General features: G+C 41.5%; 1 protein-coding gene across 1 annotated transcript; it reads left to right on the top strand.

Moving 5' to 3' along the window:
* The first annotated feature begins 247 nt into the window (after positions 1 to 247).
* Positions 248 to 23,378, top strand: LOC140915360 (vertebrate ancient opsin). The gene is made up of 5 exons (XM_073354948.1): positions 248 to 611; positions 10,938 to 11,148; positions 12,491 to 12,608; positions 21,913 to 22,152; positions 23,148 to 23,378. The coding sequence occupies exons 1-5, from the start codon at positions 248 to 250 to the stop codon at positions 23,376 to 23,378; spliced, it is 1,164 nt and encodes a 387-aa protein (XP_073211049.1).
* The last annotated feature ends 1,526 nt before the right edge of the window (positions 23,379 to 24,904 follow it).

Here is a 24,904-nt window from a genome sequence, read left to right as displayed (position 1 = left end):
GAAGACTACATTACTTGTCAGAGATCTCCCTGCTTGGACTTGTTCCCACTTCCCATGCACAGCACTGAACTTTCCTCTAGCCAAAACTTTTACTTCCTAGACTTCATTTGGAAAGGAAGATTCATGGAGCTTTTGTTTAAACGACTGTTGGGGATGGCAAATTCCTCCTTTTAACCTGAATATCTACCCCTTATACAGTCAAATACTATCTGAGATCCTTCCCTTCTCTGGCGAGGGAGAGAAAGAAATGGATGTGTTCAGAGCACCTGAAAATGAGTCTCTGCTCTCTGATTCCACTGCAAGCTCCACACCTTGGGATCCCTTCCACCACCCCCTGGAAATCATCCAGCCCTGGAACTTCCAGCTTCTAGCTGCATTAATGTTCTTGGTGACATCTCTGTCGCTCTCTGAGAATTTTGCTGTCATACTGGTGACTTTTAAGTTCAAACAGTTGAGGCAACCTGTCAATTATGTCATAGTAAACCTGGCTATAGCTGATTTTCTGGTCTCATTGATTGGTGGCACGATCAGTTTTTTTACCAATATAAAAGGCTATTTTTATATGGGACATTGGGCTTGTGTACTGGAGGGATTTGCCATCACATTCTTTGGTAAGCTTAACTTTGTTTATATTTTCATATTCATTTGTCTTAATATGAAGCCTTAAGAAAAGAAGTTTCCCTCAGGCTGAGGTCTGTGTTGTGTAGGTTTAGAATCAAACAGGAACATCAAAGTGGTTGTGTACACTGCAACTTTATAAAGTCACTGACTTTACATGCAAATAATTTCACTGGCTCTTTCCAATAAATTATGTTCTGTAGCTGCTGTGGCTTGCTGAGTTCATGTTGCTCATTGAATGTCTTTATCTTTAACATATGTTCGGTTATATTTTTCTGTAAAACAATGGTAGTAAAATATTTTAACAACAATATTTAACAATTTTCATGGTGTGTATGTGTGAGAGAGAGTGAGAGCAAGCACGCACCTGCTGTTCACAAAGTATGAAAAAATGTTTTGATAGTAAAACTCCTCTTATTTTATGAGGATCTTCCTATAGTTTGGGCAGGATTGTGATATTGCTGCAATAGTAATCTCTGACATACTATGCAGTGTTATAAACAAAGATCAGAAACTAATTTCGACATGATCTATTTCAAATCAGTCATTTTTCATGTTCCTTTCTTGTTGTGTTACTTTACTAAATATAAGAAGTATATTAAAAACTGAAAAAGAATAGTAAACCTAGCAAGTTATAGCCTTTCTCCCTACACCCCTTCACCTCCCAGGTCTTCAGCCCAGATAGGAAATTAAAATGAGGCATCCCATACAAAAAATAAATCAATGCCTGCATTCTAACTGGCTTTTTCTCTTTTTGCTGTTTTATAGCTGGGTATCATTTTTCTGAAGTCACATAGCAGTGGTAATCTCCTAACCAGGTCAGCTCTCATACTCAAGGACAGTGCTAGAGAGTGAAGTCAGAAATATTGGTGTGTAGCCGTAACCATCCATACTGATGTATGAGAGCAGCCCGCAGTGAGTGACCCATAAGGAAGGTCCCTTGTCCTCCACTGACAGCTCGTCCATTCTAGAAGTTGCCAGATAGCATAAGAGAGACTGGGAAGAGCTGAACCTGCCAACTTTCTTGGATTATTCTGAAATATTAAGTACCTCAAAGTGTGAAAATTATATAGTCAGGGGATTGTATTTGTTTCTAGCAACCATATTTAGTTGGGGATTGGTCCTACTTTGAGCAGGGAGTTGGACTAGATGACCTCCTGAGGTCCCTTCCAAACCTGATATTCTATGATTCTATTTTGCCAAATAGAGTAAGTCCAAACCACACAGACAGCCCCGCAACCTGAAGCAAATACTCACCAACAACCACATACCACACAACAGAACCACTAACCCAGGAACTTATCCTTGCAACAAAGCCCGTTGCCAACTGTGCCCACATATCTATTCAGGGGACACCATCACAGGGCCTAATAACATCAGCCACACTATCAGAGGCTCGTTCACCTGCACATCCACCAATGTGATATATGCCATCATGTGCCAGCAATGCCCCTCTGCCATGTACATTGGTCAAACTGGACAGTCTCTACGTAAAAGAATAAATGGACACAAATCAGATGTCAAGAATTATAACATTCATAAACCAGTCGGAGAACACTTCAATCTCTCTGGTCACGCGATCACAGACATGAAGGTCGCTATCTTAAAACAAAAAAACTTCAAATCCAGACTCCAGCGAGAAACTGCTGAATTGGAATTCATTTGCAAATTGGATACTATTAATTTAGGCTTAAATAGAGACTTGGAGTGGCTAAGTCATTATGCAAGGTAGCCTGTTTCCTCTTGTTTTTTCCTACCCCCCCCCCAGATGTTCTGGTTTAACTTGGATTTTAACTTGAAGAGTGGTCAGTTTGGATGAGCTATTACCAGCAGGAGAGTGAGTTTGTGTGTGTATGGGGGTGGGGGGGATGTGAGAACCTGGATTTATGCAGGAAATAGCCCAGCTTGATTGTCATGCACATTGTGTAAAGAGTTGTCACTTTGGATGGGCTATCACCAGCAGGAGAGTGAATTTGTGGGGGGGGGTGGAGGGTGAGAAAACCTGGATTTGTGCTGGAAATCACTTTAGATAAGCTATTACCAGCAGGACAGTGGGGTGGGAATAGGTATTGTTTCATATTCTCTGTGTATATATAAAGCCTGCTGCAGTTTCCACGATATGCATCTGAGGAAGTGAGCTGTAGCTCACGAAAGCTTATGCTCTAATAAATTGGTTAGTCTCTAAGGTGCCACAAGTCCTCCTTTTCTTTTTGCGAATACAGACTAACACGGCTGTTACTCTGAAACCCTAAATAGGTAATTAGTACTATTATTTAGCAATTCTGTAATTTTTTTCTTCTTCCTCAAAGTGCTTTACAAAAATTGACTAATTAAACCTTTCCACATACCTCCCTATGAGGTATTATCACAGATGGGATAATGGGACAAGGAATGTCATGGCAGAGCAAATGTCATTAACTCAGGAGTTGTTGGCTCCAGGTCTTGAGCTCAGATGAGGAGATATCGGAGTACTATGGCCTGCATTACAACTTAAAAAAAAAAAATCCATACATCTTTGGGCATAGAGTTCAGCAAATGTAATTGGCAGTGTGCGGGGAGTCAAAAGCTTTTGGGAAGGATTGCTGTGAATGTACAGGGCCAGTCCTGTAGAGTTGTATTTGTGCAAGATTACAATTTAGAGAGGCTCAGTCTTAAGAGACAGTATTATGAATGTAGGAATTTTGAGATGTGTCCTGGAAAGAGATTTGAGGACACAGTGTAGCTGTGTACAGCAGTTCACTACAGACACTCTAGTTTTTTAAAATAGAAGTTGTATACCTTTCTCATTCACTGCTTTATTGTTTAATGAACCCCAAGATCATTACATGGTGTCAGAACTGCTGAATGAGAAAGAAACTGCAGTAGTTCTGAGGTTAACTCCTGTGTTTGAAATGAAAGCAGAGGAAAGGGGAAATCAATCTTTTTGCATGTTGTTATGGAAGAAGCACCGAATATTTATAACAACTTTAAAGAAGGTAAAAGCCTGAAATTAAGTAAAACGTTGACTAAACTTGTGGAACATTGCATTCCAGAAAGGAATGAGACATTTAAAGAGAAATTTTTTACCTGCATGCAAAAACCTGATGACACCATAGAGCAATGTGTCGCACAATTAAGTAAACTCAGTAAAACCTGTGTCTTTGGTGAGTTCACAGAGTCACTGCTTAGAGACAGAATCATTTGTGGCACTAAAGACAATGTGTTAAGAGAGAGACTGCTCTGTGAAGGAGATTTAACTTGAAAAAAAGCCCTCCAGATATTCAGGGGGCAGAAATTGTGAAAGCACAAACCAAAGAGCTGAATTCATCAGAAGGGGTTATCCATGTACTAAGTACAAAAGAATATAGCCAGAAAGGGTCAAATTAAAAAGTGGAACTACCAGCTATGAAAAGCACTGCTAGCAGGGAGACTGGGTACAGGTGGTTATGTGGAAGATTTGGATCTCAGAAAGACCCCAAACATTGTTTTGCCTTTGGGAAACTCTGGCATAAGTGTGAAAAAAATAACCATTTTGCAAAATGCTGCAAATCCCAGAAAAGTCAAGTGCATGTAGCTGAAAACATGGTTGGGGAGTTTCACATAGACGTGCCTGGATCAAGCAAAACTGATGAGATGGACTGGATGCTGCCAATGAAAGTGAATGAAGCAATTATTCCACTCATACTGGACAAGGGAGCTCAGGTTAATAGTCTGTCTGAACAAGATTATGAGGGAATGAAAATAGACCAACAAATATAAATATAATTGGTTATTCTGGAACAAATATACCAGTGAAGTGGAGGAGCATCGCTCACGTCAAATATAAAAGCACCACATACAGGCTCCCGTTCCTTGTAGTACCAAAGCAGGTGACACCAATTTTAGGTCTGGCTGCCTGTGAAAAACTCAATCTGGTAGAATAGGTGCTCTCATTACAAGATCACATTGAACCTGGCTATGAGATACTCATTTGGGAATATCATGATTTGTTTCAAGGATTGGTTGCTTGCAGGGTGACCATACAATCCAGATAAACAAGCTGATCCCTCCAGTTATCCATCCATGTAGAAAGGTGCCATTTCAACTCTGTGATAAATTTAAGGCGGAACTCATAAGAATGGAAGCTATGCACATAATACAAAAAATTGAGGCACCAACAGAATGGGTGAGCTTCCTACTCACTGTGGAGAAAAACAACAGCCAGCTACACATAGGCTTAGATCTGAGAGACCACAACAAAGCTATAAAAGGAGAACATATCAAACTGCCAGCCACACAGGAGATTATTGCTCAATTTGCGAATGCACAGTATTTCAGTAAATTGGATTCCTCCTCAGAATTTTGGCAGGAACAATTAATGGAAGAAAGCTCAACATTATGCATATTTCATATCTCATTTGGAAGATACAGATTCTTATGCCTACTCTCAGCATAGCTTCAGCACCAGAAGTGTACCACAAAACCATGCCTATGATATATGAACATATGAATGGTCTCAACACGTCAATGGATGATATCATAATCTGGGGTTCAACTAACGAAGAGTGTTATTTCAGGAAGTCTTGGATGCAGCTAGAGTTGCAAACTTGAAACTAAATAGGGAGAGACATGTTTCAGGGGTTCCAGAACTGACTTTTGTTGGAGATACTATTTCCAACAAAGGTGTAAAACCTGACAAGAGGAAGGTTTCAGCCACTGAAATAATGCCATGTCCTCAGTCAAAGAAAGATGTCCAGTGGTTTCTGGGAATGTTAATTATCTTGGAAAATTCATATCTAGAAAAGTAGCAGCTTTGAAGAAACTTCTAGAAAATAAAAATGAATGGTACTGGGGTGCAGAACAGGAGGAATCATAGAGAAGGTTTGAAACAACAACTCATACAAGAGCCAGTGCTGAAGTTCTATGCACCAAGCAGGCCTATTAAAATTTCAGCAGATGCTTCATAGTCTGGATTAGGTGCAGTGATTTTACAGAAACACGATGATTGTTGGCAACCAGCGGTGTACACATCCAAGTCACTGATTTATGTGGAAACCACATATGCCCAGATTGAGAACAAGCTTTTAGGAATATTGTTTGCCCGTGAGAGCTTCAAGCAATATATTTATGGCCAGACAGTGGATGTTGAAACAGACAGGAAGCCTCTCATAGCATTATTTGGCAAACTGCTAAATTACTGTATCTTAAGTAGTCAAAGAATGATGATAAAGCAGCAAGAGTATGATTTGGTTGTGACCTGAACACCCAGCAAATTCATGTTTACTATGATGCACTTTCCTGAGTGGTGACTCTCACTCTGAAGCCAGAGAAGACCCGAGCGATAGAGATGCAAGCCTGTGTAGATCTGATTGTAAAGTCAATTCCTGTACCTAACAAAAACCTGCAACAAATCAGAGGGGAAGCGATGAAAGATGAATCATTAGAGATCCTTAATGTGATAATTAAAGGGTGGCTTGAAGAAATATGCAGTTGCTGTCCAAGTATAAGAGACTATTGGTAGAGCCCTGCGCGGATACAAATTTATACTCACAGATGCAGATATCCACAGATATAAATTAATATCCGCGGAACTGCAGAGCTCTCCCGGGAATCACAGCGGTGAAGGGAGCAGAACATGGGGCCACCACTCCCAGGAGTCATTGCTCTGCACTGGCAGCTCCTCCAGCGTGGCTGTACTGACCCCAGCCCCGCTCACTGGGGCGGGCACCAGGCTCACCAGCAGCTGTCCCTGGTCACATTAGTGTGTGCAAGCAGACAGGAGACGCAGATAGCAGCAGGGAAGGGACGGGGAAGGGGTACAGCCACACAGGAAGAACTGCTGGCATGGGGCGCTGGCTCCTGGGATCAGTGGCCCCATGTTCGGCTCCTTTCACCACTGCAGTTCCTGGGAGAGCCATACGGTGCTGCGGATACCGATTTATATCCACAGATATCCGCGTCTGCGGGTATAAATTTGTATCTGCACAGGGATCTAACTATTGGAACTGCAGATATGAACTTACTGTGATAGACTGAGTGATTTTCAAGGGCTGCAAGGTTGCAATACCAATAAATTTTCAGAAAGAAATGCTACAGAAGATCCACAATAGTCATTTAGGAATTGAGAAGTGCAACCAATGGGCATGAGAGGCAATGTTCCCTCTAATTTTTCCATCCAGGTATGGAATAAATTTAGTTATGTGCACCGAGGAAAAGTGTGCATGTGCGCCACCAACAGAAACAAAAGATCTAGATATAATATATATTTTAAAAAAGGTACCATAGGGATAATTACTCCAGCCAGGACAGGTTAGGCATTTTAGAACTCACTACTCAAAGAACTAAATTTAAGTGCAAGAGAGAAATAAAAATGATGAAATGCATAGACCAGTCAAAAAACTAAAATAACACACTTTGAAAGAATAAAATTACAGAGAATATATGTGCATTGCAGGAACTACCAACTACCAGACTCTGTGTGTGTGTGTGTGTATAAATATAGACAGAGATACACACAGACTCTCTCTCTCTCTGTGTATAGACAGAGACACGCACAGTGTGTGTGTGTGTAAGAGAGAGAAGAGAGAGACAGACAGTCAGAGATTGTGTATGCTGGGGAAGTCTGTGAGAGACTGTGCGTTGTCTCTTTAAGGTAAAGGCACTCACTCACTGCCCAGTGTTCAGACCTCAGACCCTCTCTTGCTTGGAGTCCTGGGTGAGGCTGTTCTGTCTCCCCTGCTGGGGTACAGGGGCGGGTGTAGGGGAACACTCTGACATCAGCCCCCCTCTCTTCCACTCTGCACAGCCAGCAGGAGGGTCCCAGGAGCAGCAGGGGCTCCAAGGCAGAGGGCAGAAGCAACGTGAAGCAGCAGGGGGAGGGGCACCTGAATATACTCTGGCTCTGTTAATCAACTGCACGGCACTTCAAACATTCCTGGGAGGCCACCCCAGTGCGCAGTTTAGAGGGAACACAGATGAGAGGTGTTGACTGTGGATCAAGCACGAGATTACTAATGCAGTAGGAAACTGCTTTTTGTGATTGAACTAAAAGCCATGCCTTGCACAGTGCCACAAGGCCCTTATGAGAAAGTAGGCACTGACTTATTTACCAAGCAAATGAAAGAATTATTTAATAGTCACAGATTATTATTCTCTGTACCCAGCACACTACTAGTAGTAAGTCAGTGATCGCCAGCATGAAGGGAATATTTTCAAGACACATCATTCCAGATGAAGTCTTTAGAAATAATGGACTGCAATTTTCCAGAGCAGATTTTAGTCAATTTGCCACAAATTGGGATTTTCATCACAAAACATCAAGTTCAAATTACCCCCAATGAAATGGACTTGTGCAAAGATCTATATGGACAGTAAAGAACCTTATGAAAAAAGACTTTTGATAGTGGGGGCATTTGAATAGCTCTTCCTCTGCTCAGCTGTTAATGGGAAGGATCAGATCTAATTTACCAATCTCTGGTAACTTGCTGAAATCTCCTGACAATGAAGATGGAAGATGAAAGAAACATGGAAGATAAAAGAAAATCAGAAGTGGAAGCAGAAATATTTTTAGAAAAAAGCCAATGATCTCCCATCTCTTAACCTAGGTAGTAGAGAGTGCCTGAGGAATTACACCTCTAATATTTGGAGCCAAAGGGATACCATTAAAGAACTGCTGCATCCCAGGTCTTACATAGTCCACTAAGGGGTCACATTTTGGACTAATCAAAAGGATCTAAGATTCATTGCAGAAGTTTCCAAAACAGTGAATGTGGATTCTGGCATTTACTAACTGACTGATGGTTTATCATCAAAGGACAAAGGACAAACTGGAAAGCAACAAGAGAACTCAGACACTAATGAAAGGCTGATACTGAGATGATTAGAGAGTGAGATCAAACATCCTGAAAGGCTCATAGAGACTTGCTAACCTGGCTAGAGAAGGGGTTATGACAGTCTGTACCATTATCATTACCCTTTTTATAAAACTATGATAAATTTTGTACAAGGTATGCCTTGTGAGGTTTAATTTGAAAACTCATAATCTGGTGAACATTATTTTCTTGGTAAAATATATGTGGCAACATTGTATGTAAAGTTATAAGATTCTATTTTATAACTTTGTTATAATAGGCTCCAAGTTTAAGACAAGCAGGCCCAAACTAGTTTTTCAGAGACAAAGACACACTAGTGCCCCATCAAATATCAGCATAAACAGATAAACTATTATAGACTATTATCTAGTTAAGCAGCCATTCTGTAGCAGGAAGAAGGGTGTCAGTGAGAACTTTACATATTGACAATGGAACAGCTGGGAGCAGGGCTTAAATTCAGCAGAGCTTCGGTAAATATTTTCAAACCCGCAGCAGCCCCGGTGCCTCCCACGGGGCTGAAGACCTGAGCCACAGCTCCCCGCAGCTAAAGCCCCAAGAGACCCCCCCTCCTGGAGTGGAAACCCAGAGCCCCAAATCGGAGAAGACGTGTGGAGCTCCGAGAAACAGTCTCTGAGAATTTAAGTCCTGGCTGGGATCTTCCTTGTAAACTGACTGCCTGTCACGTGAACCCCAGCTGTAGATAATCCTCAAAGAGCAGAGAATGGTATAAGAATGGAGGACACTCACAACACAATTACATCTCTCCACCATCTCTACTCACAGCAGCTACAATGCTTGAAAGACAAAGGAAACATCGTTTGGGGAAAGGGGTCCTGGCTGGGATGCTTTTCATCCAATACAAACTGCTGTAAGCATATGGTGAGATTAAAACCTTTGTTTTGAATTTATTTAGTTTACTAAATTAGGTATTAGTTTGCATATTATCTTTTAATTTCTTTGTAACCAATTCTGATTTTATACCTCATTACATGTAGTCCCTTAAAATCCTTCTTTCTGTAGTTAATAAACTTCTTTTATTGTTTAACCTAAACCAGTGTGTGTTGGGATTGGAGTGTTCGGGAACCTCCACTTGCGATAACAAATCTGGCCCATATCATGTTCCATTAATGAAATGACAGACATTCTATGATCTTGTATTGTCCAGAAGGAGAGAGCTGGGCAGAACAGGATGCACATTTCTGGGGACAAGTCTGGGACTGGGAGTTTGCTGGTGTTGCTCTACATGTAATTCATGAGTGGCTGGTCAGAGCATTCATTTAATTTAGCTGGGAGTGATTTTGCATGCTAGAGGCTGTGTGTGAGCAGGACCAGGAGTGGTTTGTTCTCACAGCAAAGCAGTGTAAAAAGCACTCCAGGTTGGACACTTAAGGGGACACAGCTGTTCAGCATTCCAGATTGTACCCTGGGTAATGTCACAGGGGTATTTGAGGAAAGTGAGTGGTAAAGAGTCATGTCAGAGTGATATGCAGGTAACCCTTCCTCTCTAGATAGTTGATACATTTTGTACATGGATTATAGTTTATGGAAACATATTAGTTGGGTCAAATTTAATGTATGAGTTATTAGATAGTTCTTCTATATACAAGAAATAAGAGCTAATTTTCTTTTAGGAGGGAAGATGTAGAAATAAGTTTGTGCAACTATAATTTAGAGAAGCTCCCTCATGAGGGACAGTATTATGAAATAGGAATTCTGAGATGTGCCCTGGAAGCAGCTGGCCTGAGAACACAGTGCAGCACTGTACAGCAGTTCATCACAGACACTCTCTAGTTTTGTTAATAAAGGTTTCATTCCTTTCTCATTCACTGGTTTGTGACTTAATGAATCCCAAGGTCACTACAAGACCCTGAGCCCCACCAAGACTGGTTTAACTGGCAAGCCTGGGGGGAAGCTCTGCATGGTCTAGGTCTCCCATGACAGCTCCTACACTCACTACTCTGGCTCCTTGGTGCATGACGTACACATCTGGGGGGAAAGGAGTATCTACGACCCATGGGTAGCAGAATGGTTCCTTGAGGCGGCAGACAGCTGAGTGTAAGACAGAGTTGCATGACAGTTTGAGTTACAAATGGGCTAAATCTGTTTCAGACTTTTGAAAAGTCAGCTTTTTAAGATAGATCTTACCCAATTATTCTTACAAGCCACACATGGCTTCCCTTGCACTCTGATAAGACAAATCTTTCTGTGGCACACAAGGAACAAGAGGAGAAATCCAATGCAATTAAAACAATCCACCCTTTGAGTTGCGTTTCTAAATCCGTGTACAGCAGGCCAAAGCTGTAGTCCAGTCTAAGAGCTTTTGCACACTCAAAATGAAACTCAAATATGGGGTAATTCTTTTACACATCCAACCTCTGCTTGAACTAATAGCAAGGGCTTGTGATGTAGGATGGAGTTTGCTTTTTGATCTACTGCTAAGATGGTATTGTAATGTCCTCTTTTTGACCAAGATGCACATTTTCATTACAGGAATCGTTGGTCTCTGGTCTCTTGCTCTGCTGGCTTTTGAGAGATACATTGTGATCTGTCGCCCACTGGGAAATATGCGCCTGAGGGGGAAGCATGCAGCCCTGGGCATTATCTTCGTCTGGATCTTTTCCTTTATCTGGACCATCCCTCCTACCATGGGCTGGAGCAGCTACACCACCAGCAAGATTGGAACTACCTGTGAGCCCAACTGGTAAGGTAACTCCCATAGCACATCAGTGAGAAAACAAAACCAGAGGCTACGCTAACTTGGGGTTTGGCTACACTTGCGAGTTACAGCGCAATAAAGCAGCCCCAGGCACCCTAGCTCACTTCACATCCACACTGGCAAGGCATGTAGAGCGCTCTGACTCTGCAGCTACAGCGCTGCTGGTACTCTACCTCGGCGAGAAGATTAACGCTTGCTGCGTAGTGGCTGAAATGCCAGGACGTCAGTGTGAGCGAGGTGTTGCATTACTGCGCCCTGATCAGCCTGTGGAAATGTCCCATAATCCCCTTAAGTCAAGTAGCTACTCTTCTTATTGTTTTGAACTCACCCTTTGAAATGTGGATATGCCCTTTGAAAGCTCCATTTCTGACAACCATCTCCGAGACAAAGCAAGCCATTACTGTGGAATGCTGTGTGAGGGAGAGAGGTGGAGAGGAGGGGGAGGTCTGCTGCTGTCTGAACTTACAAGACAGCATGCGGACATGCTTTAAGCCCCCCAAAAACCCACTCTCTCTCCCACCACATACACACTCCCTGTCACACTCCACCCCACTCACCACCCCCCCATTTGAAAAGCACATTGCAGTCAATTGCATGCTGGGATAGCTGCCCATAAGGCACCGCTCCCAATGCCACTGCAGGTGCCACAAATGCGGCCACGCCAGTGCACTTGAAGTGGTCAGTGTGGACAGACTGCAGCGCTTTCCTTACTGCGCTCTGTGAAGGCTGGTTTAACTCAAAGCGCTCTACATCTGCAAGTGTAGCCATAACCTTAGAGTCTGAAAGTACACACAATAGATTGTGTGCCCATTTATGTGCACCTCATTTGTGCTCACACAAACTCCAATATGTGTGCAAGCCCTCATTTGTGCATGCAGAGAGGTATTTGCCCACAATATTCATAGAAATGTTTATGTACCAGCAAAAGAGCATTATATGTAATGTGTACCCTTTGAAAATTAGACCAGAATATCCAACAGGTAGGTGGCTTGAGCCACCTATAATAAAATGTTACATTTCTGTACATCCCTGCATTTCAAAGGGTCACAAAATGTTTTATAATTAAATTCTGTTTATAAAATATATCTGTATGTGAGAGATACTGATACTCAGTGTCTTGTTGTTAGACTATACTGATCTCTGAAAGCATCAGCCTTCTTACAGCACAACATATAAGGTTTGCTTTCTAATCAAGTAAAGACACACACACACAAAGCACTCCTGATATCACTGGAGAACATGAAAGGATTCTTTTCCTCTCCACAAAACAAACTGAAGAAGTAATAATGTAATATTAAAATTATAATACATTTTGTGTTTTATACAGGTATTCAGGAACCTATAATGATCATACCTACATTATTACATTCTTCACCACCTGTTTCATACTGCCATTACTTGTGATTTTGGTATCCTATGGAAAATTGATGAGGAAACTAAGAAAGGTAGGTACAAACACTACAAAGTAAACAAACAAAAAGGCATAATTACACAGTTGTTTGGAATTTTCAGCACATAAGCACTGTCCAAGACCACCAAACTGTGAGCAGATCGAATTTCCAGACAGAGTGTATAGTCAGCAGATTTATCATTGCTTGTTAAATACCCATTCTTCCACAGAGAAATTCATACAGATTAGCAATCACTCTTCAAAAGTCTGACGTTTGACTCATTTATCAGTACATCCTGTAAGTTAAATATCAGAGGAGTGAAAGAACATGCTATACTGTGAAAACAAACAAAGAAACGGAACAAGCCAATAAAGTTTATTTACAGTTTTACTTCGAATCAGTGGAGTTTCTTCAGATTTAAACCAGAGTAAGTCAGTATCTACTCAAAATTTCCAGGTTTTGGAAATGTTAAGAGCTGTGTTGTGGAATATGACAGTAATGCTTAAAAACAACACTACTTAACACTCTGACACAAGATATTTACATGAGCTCATAGAAACTGTAAATTACAGAATACTGTGCGGCACATATCATGGAAGGCAATAAACTGAATCCAGAAGGTTCTCCAGGGACACTGGGACCTGAAAAGGATAATAGGCTTAAAAAATGTTTTTGTCTGTGACTTAAAAACTATGCCAACTTTCTCAAAATAGTACACATACAAAAAAGGAATGCTCACAAATTTGCTTAAAGTGTGTTAATAAGCTACTCACTATGTTTTCCACCTAGGAAGAGAATATTACCACCTTTGTTTTATTAATAATGCAGCGCCATCATAATCCTTCATCTAAGATTTAACGAAAGCAGGCTACATTGTACTGGGATTTTTTATTTAGTGTTTGAATATTTAAATGTCTGCTTTTATTTATTCTGCATGTCAAAACAGGTCTGGTGTGTAAAATAAGACAGAAGAGAAAAGTTAAGGAAATGAGTATCTGAGCTTTCATCCCAAAGACAAGTTCTAATTGTCTACTGGGATAAACTGGATAGGAAACTACATGTTGTGGGTGAAATCCTAGCTCTATTGAAGTCAATGGGAGTTTTTCCATTGACTTCAGTGGGGCCAGGACTTCATCCTGTAAATATCCAGGGGAGGCTAGCTGAAATAGCTGCACAAAGATTTACGTAGGTCTTAAAACAAAAAGCGTTCTCAAACTTGGGTGTTAACTGCAGAAGAACTTGTGCTTCTACTGTGCACAGACACTCTGATGTGGAACTGGACCCCTTCAGCAAAAGAGAGAAGTAAATTGCAATGTAGTGGAACCCACAAAGCATTTATGCCTGTGTTGACTTCAGAACAACCCAAAGTCTCTAAACATTGTTGATAAAGGTGATGAATCTCTATTTCCAAAATCCATTACTCGTGGTTCCCCAAACAGTTTTTTTGTGCGGCTGCACCAATGGGGCTGCCTTCCTTGGTGTAGTCAAAGCTGATTGCAGGACCAAGAGAATTTTTTTTTTTTTGACATCCAGAAAAGAAAATTAAAATGTGGAGAGAAAGACGGGTTTCCTTCAGCACATGCAGCAGCTTTGATCAGCTGCTCTTCCGCGGGAGATGGTCACTCAGACAGGCCTTTCTCCATAGAAAAGGGGTTTTCCTGTAGACTCCAGAAGCCAAAAAGAGAAAAGGAAAAGAGGATATAAGATGGAAAAGGAAAATGACTTATTAACGAAGGGATGATAACAGGAACCTAAGACTCACATTACAGGTGCTGTTCAGGATTTAGCCGAAACTAGTGATGTTCCCTCTCTCTGGCTTGGTTTAGTCAGGAAATCTTTCACTATCAGGACAACGAAGACCCAACAGCGTCATGGTGGATTCCGGGGTTCAGGAATTATCTTCAAACAAGCAATGTCTAAATCTGTGACTTTACTAGGAGCGTTCAAGACCCCTTAGCATAGTTCTTTTAGTGAAGCCATTCAGTTTGTACTAATCTTTGTCCACAACTTTTGCCAACACTTTTATATATGGGACTGAGTTGGGGTTTCATTACTTTTGACAGGGTAAAGTACAGGCCTCTGCACAACAGTATGTTGATACTGGTTTCTTGCGTACGGAGCTCTGTAATTGCCATTAGATTGTATTAAATACAGCTATTCAATACAGTAGAGAGGGACGCAAGCCTCAAAATTGGGGTCCTGAATATTCCTAAATGCAGGTGTTTGCAGCTAGTGATTTTGTCTGGGGCCATCTCTGTTTGGAAACATGCTGCTCTGGGGTCTCATCAGTTTCTTTCCAAACAGAGCCACTCACCGCAGAACTCCCATCTCTCAATATTCATGTCTCTACGGATCCAACAGAAGGTTTAAAAAACCAGTTTGAAAGTTACTAAAGGACTGAACAATGTAAGGAAAGTTTTTATTAGTGATTTACAACAGAGATAAAGACCTTATGCTTCATTCCTTCATTTGTCATATAAAGCATCACTTCAGTGCTCCTTATCAATTAATTGGTCCTGGGTTTAGGAGGAATACATTGTCATCTGTGACAAGCCAGAATTAGAAGGGACAGGCTAATGTGAGACAAGTAGAGATGGAGCAGAGTCAAAATACTATCCAAACACAGTACCAGAAAAATACATCCTAGCTGTCATTTACACACGGGCACACAGTGAGGAGTAACCCACAACAGCTCCATTAGGATTAATGGGAAGGAGTGCGTGTGTGGAAACAGAGTTTATAGCTCCTGTCAAGACTGCATCTCTGTTTAGATACTTTGCATCATATGCGGCTGAGAAACACTTTGCATAGCTGAAGGGAGAATGAGGCAAAAAGGCATCTCTTTTGCATTTTCCGAGTCCTGGAGACACTGCACTGAGCTAGTTTGCTGGCCCAGGTTAGAGTACCCTTTGGCCTTCAGCCTGCTCTCATCTGTGACAGCTGCCAAGAGCTCAAAGGGGACATTCCGGCAGCTAGGGATTGCAGAGGAACACCTCAATCATGCCATCGAAGGCAGTTCTATGCCATCTGAAAAACTTACTTAGGTGAGAACCTCTGAGAACTGGATCTGCTGGTTTTATCATCAGTGTGTGCCAGTAGAATAGTACACAACAGCTGGAGCATGGCCCAGAATCCAGGCCTCTATTTATATATTGCAATGCATCCCAAAAGTTCAAAAAATCATGAGATTGGCCCCAAAATCAAAAGATTAAAAAAAAAATTTGAATCATGTTTTCAATCCTTCTTCTGTTTTCTGAACTTCCCTGTGCGTGCCCTTTAATGTGTGTAGGATAACCCAGTGTTGCCAACTTTCACAAATTTAGAATCAGAGAGGTGATTTTGCCCCCTCCCCGCCGTTGGAGCTCTCACTGCAGTCCCCAACTGAGTTTGGGGCCACACTGTGCGACTTGCTGTACGAACACAGAGTAAGGGAAAGTCATGAAGAATTTACAACCTAGTGCAAAATGTAGGGGTGAGTTAGTGGTGTGGGAGCTGGAATTGGGATTCGCTAAACGTATCGCACACAGGGGTCATCCAGCTTCCCTTAGATCGGAACAAGATCTAATCCCTGTTGAGCTGAGCAAGATATAAATGAGTGACCTACAAGTGAAAGGCTCTGGAGCTCATTAGCAATACCCTGAGGCACCCCTTAAGCACTGAAGTTACACATTCAAGAATGGGGCTGACTTTCTGGAAGGATAAGTTCATTTGAAATCAAGTTCTGACATTTTATGGAGTTTACAGGCAGGACCTTCTGCTTTCTGGGAACACAGGCAAGATCTTCCACACGTGTGTAGCTTAACTAAACTAAACAGCAACAAGGTACTCTTGTTCTTAAGAGTGTTCACTCTTGATCAGGAGTAACTCCAGGTGTAGCCAAGCCCTTGACAGTCTTGAATACATTCTGAATCTGCCACACGGTTCTTAAAAGGACAGCTCCCACTAACCAAAACAAAAACACTAAACATACAATCATGAAACCAACGTTAACACAACATCCAAATTCACTTCTAAATACATCCCGCAAGTCACTCCTTGGACTAACTATTACACAGACGTGTATAAATTTTTCACCTCCACACATACATCATCATCATTTGAACCCACAACTGTCAGCAACTTAGCACCAAGCTCACCCACTTGAGTTACAGGAATAATTAATAGATGGAGAGTATGATATTTTCATCTGGGTGGGCTATGCCATATATGGAAAAACACCACACAAATAGAGAGTGGGTTATACAAGTATTTGAGAGACAGCAGTGGAATACTGAGAGAGCAGGCTTTGGCTCTCCTCTTCCCTTTATAGCTAATACTGCTCCTCTTATCTGTGGGCTACAGGATTCACCCTTCCTCCTGTTCTCGCTCCTAGCACTTGTTCATCTGTTTTCTCTACCTCTCTCTCACCCCATTTCTCTGAGCATCCGCCTCTCCCCATTTTCCTGCATCTGCTTTCTCTGTCCCTTTCTACCCGTTCCTTTTTTTCAGTTCACAGAAATGTTGGGGAGTGTAACAGGGAAATGGGATGGAGAAAGGAAGAGAAGAATGGACATGAAGGGAGATGTGATTTAGGATCACTGTCAGAGTTGTTGATGGAGTTGGTTTGTGAAAGGACTGCCACTGCATGGAGAGAGTGTGTGTGCCTTGCACATTGTGTCACAAGCATCACCAGACCATTACACAGCCAGTTAAACATACTGTATTTGCCCTCTGCTCCTATTCTCCCTTGCAAGAATCACCACATGAAAAAATAGGACTGGCTTCTCCAACCTGCACCTTAGGGGTAGGTTCCCAGAGCTCAGGGCTCTTTTTTATTGGCTTCTTCCCCACACAGCTTCTTCTGCAGTGTAAGCATGACCACCTATGCTCCAGGAAGTACAGACTTCTCTTGGTTGGCATCACCTGATGATGCTGTCACATGACACATTATGCGATACCTGTCTGCTGAACTCAAACCCGTCATGATTCAAAGAAGGACTTCGGAAATGCATTTGCAAATATCCCCAAAGTGTTTGTCTTGTCCTCGTAGACACCATAGTCATAATGTATTAGCTCTGCCTTGGAATCAGGCGAACAATTTTTGGTACTGGAGATGAGCCTTGCTTGCAAAGTTTGGAGGATGGTTGGATCCTTCCCAAAATTTAGCAGTGCTTGGAACTGAGGTTTTGGGATGAGTCCCTCTCTATTTTGTATATTAGGAAATAATTAAAAGGAGACTTTGAAAACTGCTGAGTACAGCGTAAGAAAAATGCCAAATATCTTTGAGCTCCTGTGGGCTGGCTTGTATGCAGCTGAGACATCTTAACTGTGTGTGGACAGCTGGTAGACCTTTGTGGAGCCTATAAAACATGTTACAGGTTCATTTTCTTTTGGTTTTGTGCTGAACTCCATTCTCTGTCTGGTTAGTCAGTACATTTAACAAATACAGTTCTCATAATGCAGCTAGACTTTCCATTCTGAACATACAGTTCATCTTTCAGAGGAAGACTCAATCCTTGAAAAACAAACAAAACAAGTCCCGCCCACATCTCTACAGAGAAAAAATTCAGTACATCTCCCAAAACAAAATTTTCTCTGAAGGCTTGACTACTTAACCTTATTTAATTTGGCCTTACAGATCCGATCTGGCTAGAAAACAAACTCCTTCAGTAAATATATGACAATATATGACTATTTCATTTAGGGATTTAGGTTTTCAGTTTAAAACTAAAAATAGCTGATAAAACAACATTGATTGTAACTGTTTTAGAATCTGCTTTTTAAAGAAATAAACTACTGAAAACAACTACCAAATAGAAAGAGGCAAGGTTCCTCACTAGGCACTCTGCTGATTTCACCCCTTATTACATCCAGTTCTTACTCTCTGTAGTTCACTTCTTGGTAATGTATAATAACAATACAGAAGCTCAGTGTATGGGTGTATAGGTGTGGTTACACACAGCTTACAGCACACAATGCAAACAATAAATGATCGCTTTTATGATTATTTGTAAAAGCGCTACATCTTTCTAATTACCCAAATGATATTTGCTCAGATGCAGGCTGTCACAGTTCAAATAAAACCATAAAAATTGATTTCTCTAGGAAGTTATAAGGCATTAAAATAACCAAAATAAACAGAAACAAGTAAAAATAGGAACTGAGAACTGGAATTCCTAATTCCTTCTAGAAATCCGACTTGTTTGGGAAGCGGTGCAGGAATTTAAATAACTTAATCCTTTAATCATCTGTTTCAAATGTGTATATTACTCTCCTTCACCACCTTTCCTAAACCGTTACTATTGGTTAAAATACTCTAGTGTTCTTCTTCAGAGGTGACTGTATTTCAGATATGGGTGAAGTGATTCCTAGGTATGTGTAACCCATGCTGCTGGGTGTTGCACTCTGTCCCCCTTTAGTGGCACCCAGACCAGCCAGAGATTGATGAGCCCGCTATAGCCTTGGCTAAGAGACATGTGTCTTTTAGTTCATACAGTAGAGGCTCTTGCGTTAAGTTCCAGAGGTCCCAGATTTTATCCCTGCTGACAATGACCGTTGTCTGTCAGTGTTACATAGGTACATATGAAAAGCACCATATAAATGTCATGGGCTCTTCGGGGCAGGGCCTGTCTTCTTGTTCTGTGTTGTACAGTTCTTAACACTGGTCCATGACTGGGGCTCCTACTAGCACAACATACATAAATAATTATTTGAGATGTATCATCATTACTATTAAGTACTCTTAATTGCTATAGTTTTAACTCACCTCACTCTTTGTTTCTATGCTTGACTGCAAACAGCCATCATTTCAAACATATCATAGAATGCCTCTATTCCTGCTAACTCTGGGGTTCCAAATTCACTACTGAGTTAGTCAACTTTAGGACTAAATAATTTGGAATCTTATGCAAAATTATAATGCCACAGAGCCTCTTTTTTAAAAAAGGAAAATACATTATTGTAATCAAGCAATCAGTTTCAGGTATGTATTCCAATGAAAGGGGTAACAGCAATAAACCAATCTCTTTTCATACTAGATTTTATAAGCAAAACAAAACAAAATCATCCCTGCTAAATCAAGAGCAAATGCAATCAAATCAGGTGGAAAAACATATAGTGCAAAATTTAAAGCATTCCCCATTGGGAGTTAGGTGCCTAGGTGCTTTTAAAAATGCCATTAGGTGCCATCTGCACCTTTTGGAGCCTAAATACTTTTAAAACTCTGCCCCTAAAATGCCGCAGGAACAGTGGAAAATGTAGGGTTGTAACCCTTCAGCTGAATCTACTTTGTCACGTGCTATCATTTCCCTTTCCTCAGGTTGCCCAGCATGAGAATATCCCTCAACATCCTATGTCAAATAAATACCTCTAAGCTTCCCAAGTGCTCTTTGCAGGAAGACAAGTTACCACATATGCGGTCCTAATCCTGGTGTGCTCAATTCACAGTGCTTCTTCCCTACTCTCTGGTGGTGAAGGGCATGCAGCAGCAGAGTGTCTGATATACACTTCTGGCATCTCTGCTCCTTGTGCTCTAATGATCACTCCTGGTGACTAGGTAGGCATATGTACAACTACAATAAGGATAATTCCTGTTAACATTACTATCACACTTCTATCTGTCTCCAAAGCACTCTGAACAATTAGCACCATAATCAGGTGCTGCATATCTGTTATTTGACTCACCATGATCTCTTTTTTTTCCAGGTGCAAGCTAAACAGGGCGCAAGTCAGGCTTAAACTGGTTTAAGTGCCCATGTGCAAAGTTGCACTGGTTTAACTAATTCAGTTTAACATCAGACCTTTAGTTAAACTGGCACAACTTCTGTGTTTAGACCTATAGGCAGGATCAGGATCATAAAATCAAGGAAAAAGAAGTCTGAAATTGACGAAGCTGGTGAAGGAACTCATAAGGAGAGGTGCTTGGTTGGACTGATAGACAAAGAAGATGATTTTGTAGACGAGATCATAGCTTTAAGACAGGGGTGGGCAAACAACGGGGTTGCAAAATGGTATGGAGGGCTGGGTAGGGAAGACTGTGCCTCCTCAAACAGCCTGGCCCCCACTCCCTATCTGCCGCCTCTCACTTCCTGACCCCTGACTGCCCCCCCGGCCCATCCAACCCCCACCCTGGGACCCCACCCACTATCCAACCCTCCCTGTTCCCTGTCCCCTGACAGAACCCCCAACCCGTCCCCGCTTCTTGTGCCCTGACCCCGCCCTCCCAGGACCCCCGCCCCTAACTGCCCCCCCAGGACCTCTCCCCTGCTCCCTATCCACACCCCGGCCTCCTGAATTCTGAATAGAGGGCCAAATCTTGTGCACTTTGCACATGACTAAAGTCAATAGGATTAAGTATTTCACTGGGATTGTGTCTGAGTAAGGCAGGAAGAATTTGGCTGTGAGATTGTAAAATAAAGAATTAGTGCTACTCCTTTGTAATCAAAGATATTGTCCTTTAAAACCCCCAAACTTTAATAATGATACCACTTGTAATTCACATAAGTCCTCAGTGAACCTCACATGCTATGATCTAGTCACAGCAACCTTACAGGTTGTCTTCAAAAAAGCAGCTAGTTTTCTTACTAGATTTACAGATCCGTGTCTTTGTTTCTTATAGTTAACTAATATATGCTAGCTTGCATACATATATATTATACTGATAATACTACCCACCATATATAGTCCAAGCATTTAAGTCTACACATTATTAAAGCAGTTATTTAGCCCAAATTGGCCTGTATCTTTGTTATAATCCTGTTCACTTAGGCTAAGTATCCCATAACAACTTGCATGAGCTGAAGCAAGCCTTGGCTTGAGTAGATAGGAAAACTGTCAGTATCAGGACATATGATTATTTCCTCATGGCAACAGGAAAGGAGTTACCCACACAAACCTATGAGATGTCTTGAGGCCCCTTGGTACCTGGAATGCATGTGCTCAGAACAAAGATAAGGGTACATCATGACCTGAATGCAGGGGTTCAGACCAAAAGATAAAGGGGTACCCCCATGGTACCAGAAACAAACAAGGTAAAAAGCTGTTTAATTGAATCTAGTTTCAGGTGATGTATATGGTACCTTTTACTGGTAAACAGGTAGGGTATAAAAAGATGGCTTTGGGGATGTAACTTCAGGGAGCACATCTTGTGCATAAGGGGAATGTAACATCACTGCATGGGACTGATCTTCTGAGACTGCTATCGTGTAGATCCTTTTTCCTGTACTATATTAATAAACCTGACTGACACGGATTATTTCCTCTGTTGAGTATATTTCATAACAAAATAACAAACCAAAGTGTGGCCAAGCAACTGACTATATAATTCATCAATATTATTTTCTACCAAATTTTCTGGAACCTTATATGTTTTTCTTTAAAGGTGTCAGATACTCAAGGCAGACTGGGGACTACAAGGAAACCTGAAAGACAAGTCGCTCGAATGGTTATTATTATGATCCTTGCATTTCTATTCTGCTGGTCTCCATATGCAGCCTTTTCCATTCTTGTCACCGCATGGCCTTCCATTGAGCTGGAGCCTCGTCTGGCCGCAATTCCAGCTTTCTTTTCCAAAACAGCTACAGTTTATAATCCGATTATTTATGTCTTTATGAACAAACAGGTACTGTATGCCTTCAATACTCATCTTTTGATATTTTGTTTGAGTCATTCCTGAGTGAAGGCATTGTTTCAATAATTAATTATCTACCTACATGTTAATTCATTTAGATAAATATTGCTCCACTTACATTACACATCTTTCTGAATTAAAATAACCCAATATTTATATCCATCTACTGTATATTATAGGGCAAGGACCTTGAGGTGGCTGGTCTCTAAGCTTTGCTGCAATATAAATATTAAATAAAATAACAATAATTAGTAATAGTAGTTGTAGAAGTTAGGGTTGGAGAAGAATGGAAAAAAAAGCCTTCCAAATTATTCTGGTTCCTTAATGAAAGTTCAGTTTGCAAGACTCTCCCATTCAATTTTTGTCATTTTCTGGGCATTGCAACATTGGTGGATGTTGTGAGGTGTGTACATGGAGGAGCAATGTTAGGGTGTGTTTGCAGAATTTGTGAGAAGGGGAAATGTATGTGTGTGTTTGTGGAGGAGGGGAAAACTTTGGTGTGCGTGAGATAGCATACATTTTTCGGGGGGGTGGGGTGGGGAGGATTGGCTGCATGGAGCTGAAGGAGGGCTGACAAGGGGAAGAAACCTGACTGCTTTGCTGATAGACACAGTAATAAGAAACTCAGTGGAAAGGAATGGTTTGTGGGATGAACAGTAGTGGTTCGTGGTATTAAAAATCAGAATGCAGAGTATTATTATAATAAAGAAAAAAGGACTTGAAATGGAAGTTGTATCTAGGTGAGATAATGAAAGAGCAGCTGATACATTTACTGGCACTCATGACTTTATTCGTTATGTCAGCTGCAAATCTAAACATTTTATGGTTCCGACAGCTATTTCCACACATTCCCAATCCTGAAATGTTGATTCACGCAAGGATTTCCAAATGTTTTCATGCAAAACACAAACAGCCTCACAGAGATATTTTAAGCTTCATGGTAAGGTTTAAAAAAAAGTTAATCTCCTTTATTTTATAAATTCTAGTTCCGGAGGTGTTTCATTCAGCTGTGCGGATGCAGTGACCAAGAGACTGCAACATGCAATATGAACCCAACTTTGGAGAGAGTGGTGATAACCCAGGACAAAGGTGGTGATGAAATGTTCACAATAGCAGCACGCAACACCATTTCAAACAGGAGAAATGAGAATGAACAGAGGAGCTGCCATTTTTTTACTCAGTTGACAGTTTCAGAAAACAAAGTCTGTCCGATGTAAACAGAACAAGTTTCGAGATAAGAAATGCAGCACTACAGAATGTTCCCTTGTTATCAGCGGTTCATTCAAATGGTTGTCAGCAAGACTGTGAGGGCCCACAATCTGGCAGAAATTTGCTTCTGGGGTTGCTGAGCCACAGAAACACCAAGGGCCTCCAAGCTCTGCAGCTGTAGGTATTCCTTGTATTCAGAGGGCAAAGAATCAGCATGCTATGTGACAGTGGAATGCCCCACTATTAACTGATTCCACACTATCCCTTTTCCAGTCCATCCACCCTCCTGGCTCCTGGGAATGACTTCAGGAGACTCCAGTGAACATATACTGGGACTTGACATGCTAACAGGGAAGTAGGTTCTCATTCAACTGACTGAACATTGGGAATTGGAAGAAAACAAAGGATCCCATGGCTCCAAATTAATAAAGATAAATAAATAATACTTAGTACTTGACTGACTGGAGCTCAAACAGGTAGAGCTAAGAAGGGATTATGAGCTCTAATAACTTCAAAAAAGAAGAGAATGCAGAGTGCCCTATATTCACTTCTGATCTGTGGTACGGTTCCTTTCCCAAGCCACAACACTCTATGGCAATCAAGAGATGCCTCCAGATTCCCAGCCACTGTTTCATTAATGCAAACCCAGCCAGGGAGACTTCCCGAGAGCCCTTCAAGTCTCTCCTTTCCCCCATATCTTTGCCATACAAGAAAGTCCCTAGAATCCCCTGAGGTGGATTTATAACAGCTGACAATGATTGTGGTGGGGAGAGAGAAGAGGGCTAGGATGTTGCGCAATAAGGGAAATGTCACACCCCACTACTGTGCAAGTGACCTTTCTGAGGAGAACTTCTGTAGCTGGCTGACCTTCCCCTGTAGAAGTCTGCCTGATGCAGAGCTAGGATCCATTACCTTCCAGAGATCACATGGCTCGGGAGGCTGCTGCTATTAATGATCTTTGGGTTTTTTAGTGAATGCCATTTGTAAAAGTCAGCCCCTGGGGTTGAGGAGATTATGGTTAAAAGGCTCAGCTCCAACAAAACTTTAGGCAGACTCTGTGCATCCCTATACCCAAGATGAATTCTTTCCCTTATCCCCTACTTACTTCCCTGGTCCTTCTCGCATGAACAGAGAGCAACAATACCCGAAGTCCAAAGGTGCAAACAATTCAATGTTTATTGGGGTGAACTTCCAGCAAGCATAATTCTAGTTTCCTTCCTTAGTGCCCCCTGCCCAGCTCTGACACCAGAGCCTTACATCTGTGTCCCTGTTCCCATTCCTGCCCTTAGCCAAACATGATTCCAATTGCCCCACTCTGAAACCTGAGTCATGATGTACTTCTCAAACAAGGCAGCATAGCCCCAGGCCAGCAATCAGCTGCACCATCTTCACTGCTCAGCCTAACAAATTTATCTGAGCATAAGCTTTTGTGAGCTTATAAAATACAGTGGGGAGATTTTATATATACAGAGAACATAAACAATGGGTGTTACCATACAGACTGTAACAAGAGTGATCAGGAAAGGTGAGCTAT

Source organism: Lepidochelys kempii, chromosome 7 (assembly GCF_965140285.1).
Source record: "Lepidochelys kempii isolate rLepKem1 chromosome 7, rLepKem1.hap1, whole genome shotgun sequence".
NCBI classification, from domain to species: Eukaryota; Metazoa; Chordata; order Testudines; family Cheloniidae; genus Lepidochelys; species Lepidochelys kempii.
The sequence above is the reverse complement of the archived record's forward strand: the minus strand, read 5'-3'. Positions and strand labels throughout refer to the sequence as shown.

What these genes read in the sequence shown, in the direction of transcription:
- LOC140915360 (XM_073354948.1), top strand. Translation starts at nt 248, where the DNA reads ATGGATGTGTTCAGAGCACCTGAAAATGAGTCTCTGCTCTCTGATTCC. An exon ending in ATTTGCCATCACATTCTTTG is followed by an intron (nt 612 to 10,937) that starts GTAAGCTTAACT and finishes TTTTCATTACAG; the next exon opens with GAATCGTTGGTCTCTGGTCT. An exon ending in TGATGAGGAAACTAAGAAAG is followed by an intron (nt 12,609 to 21,912) that starts GTAGGTACAAAC and finishes TTTTCTTTAAAG; the next exon opens with GTGTCAGATACTCAAGGCAG.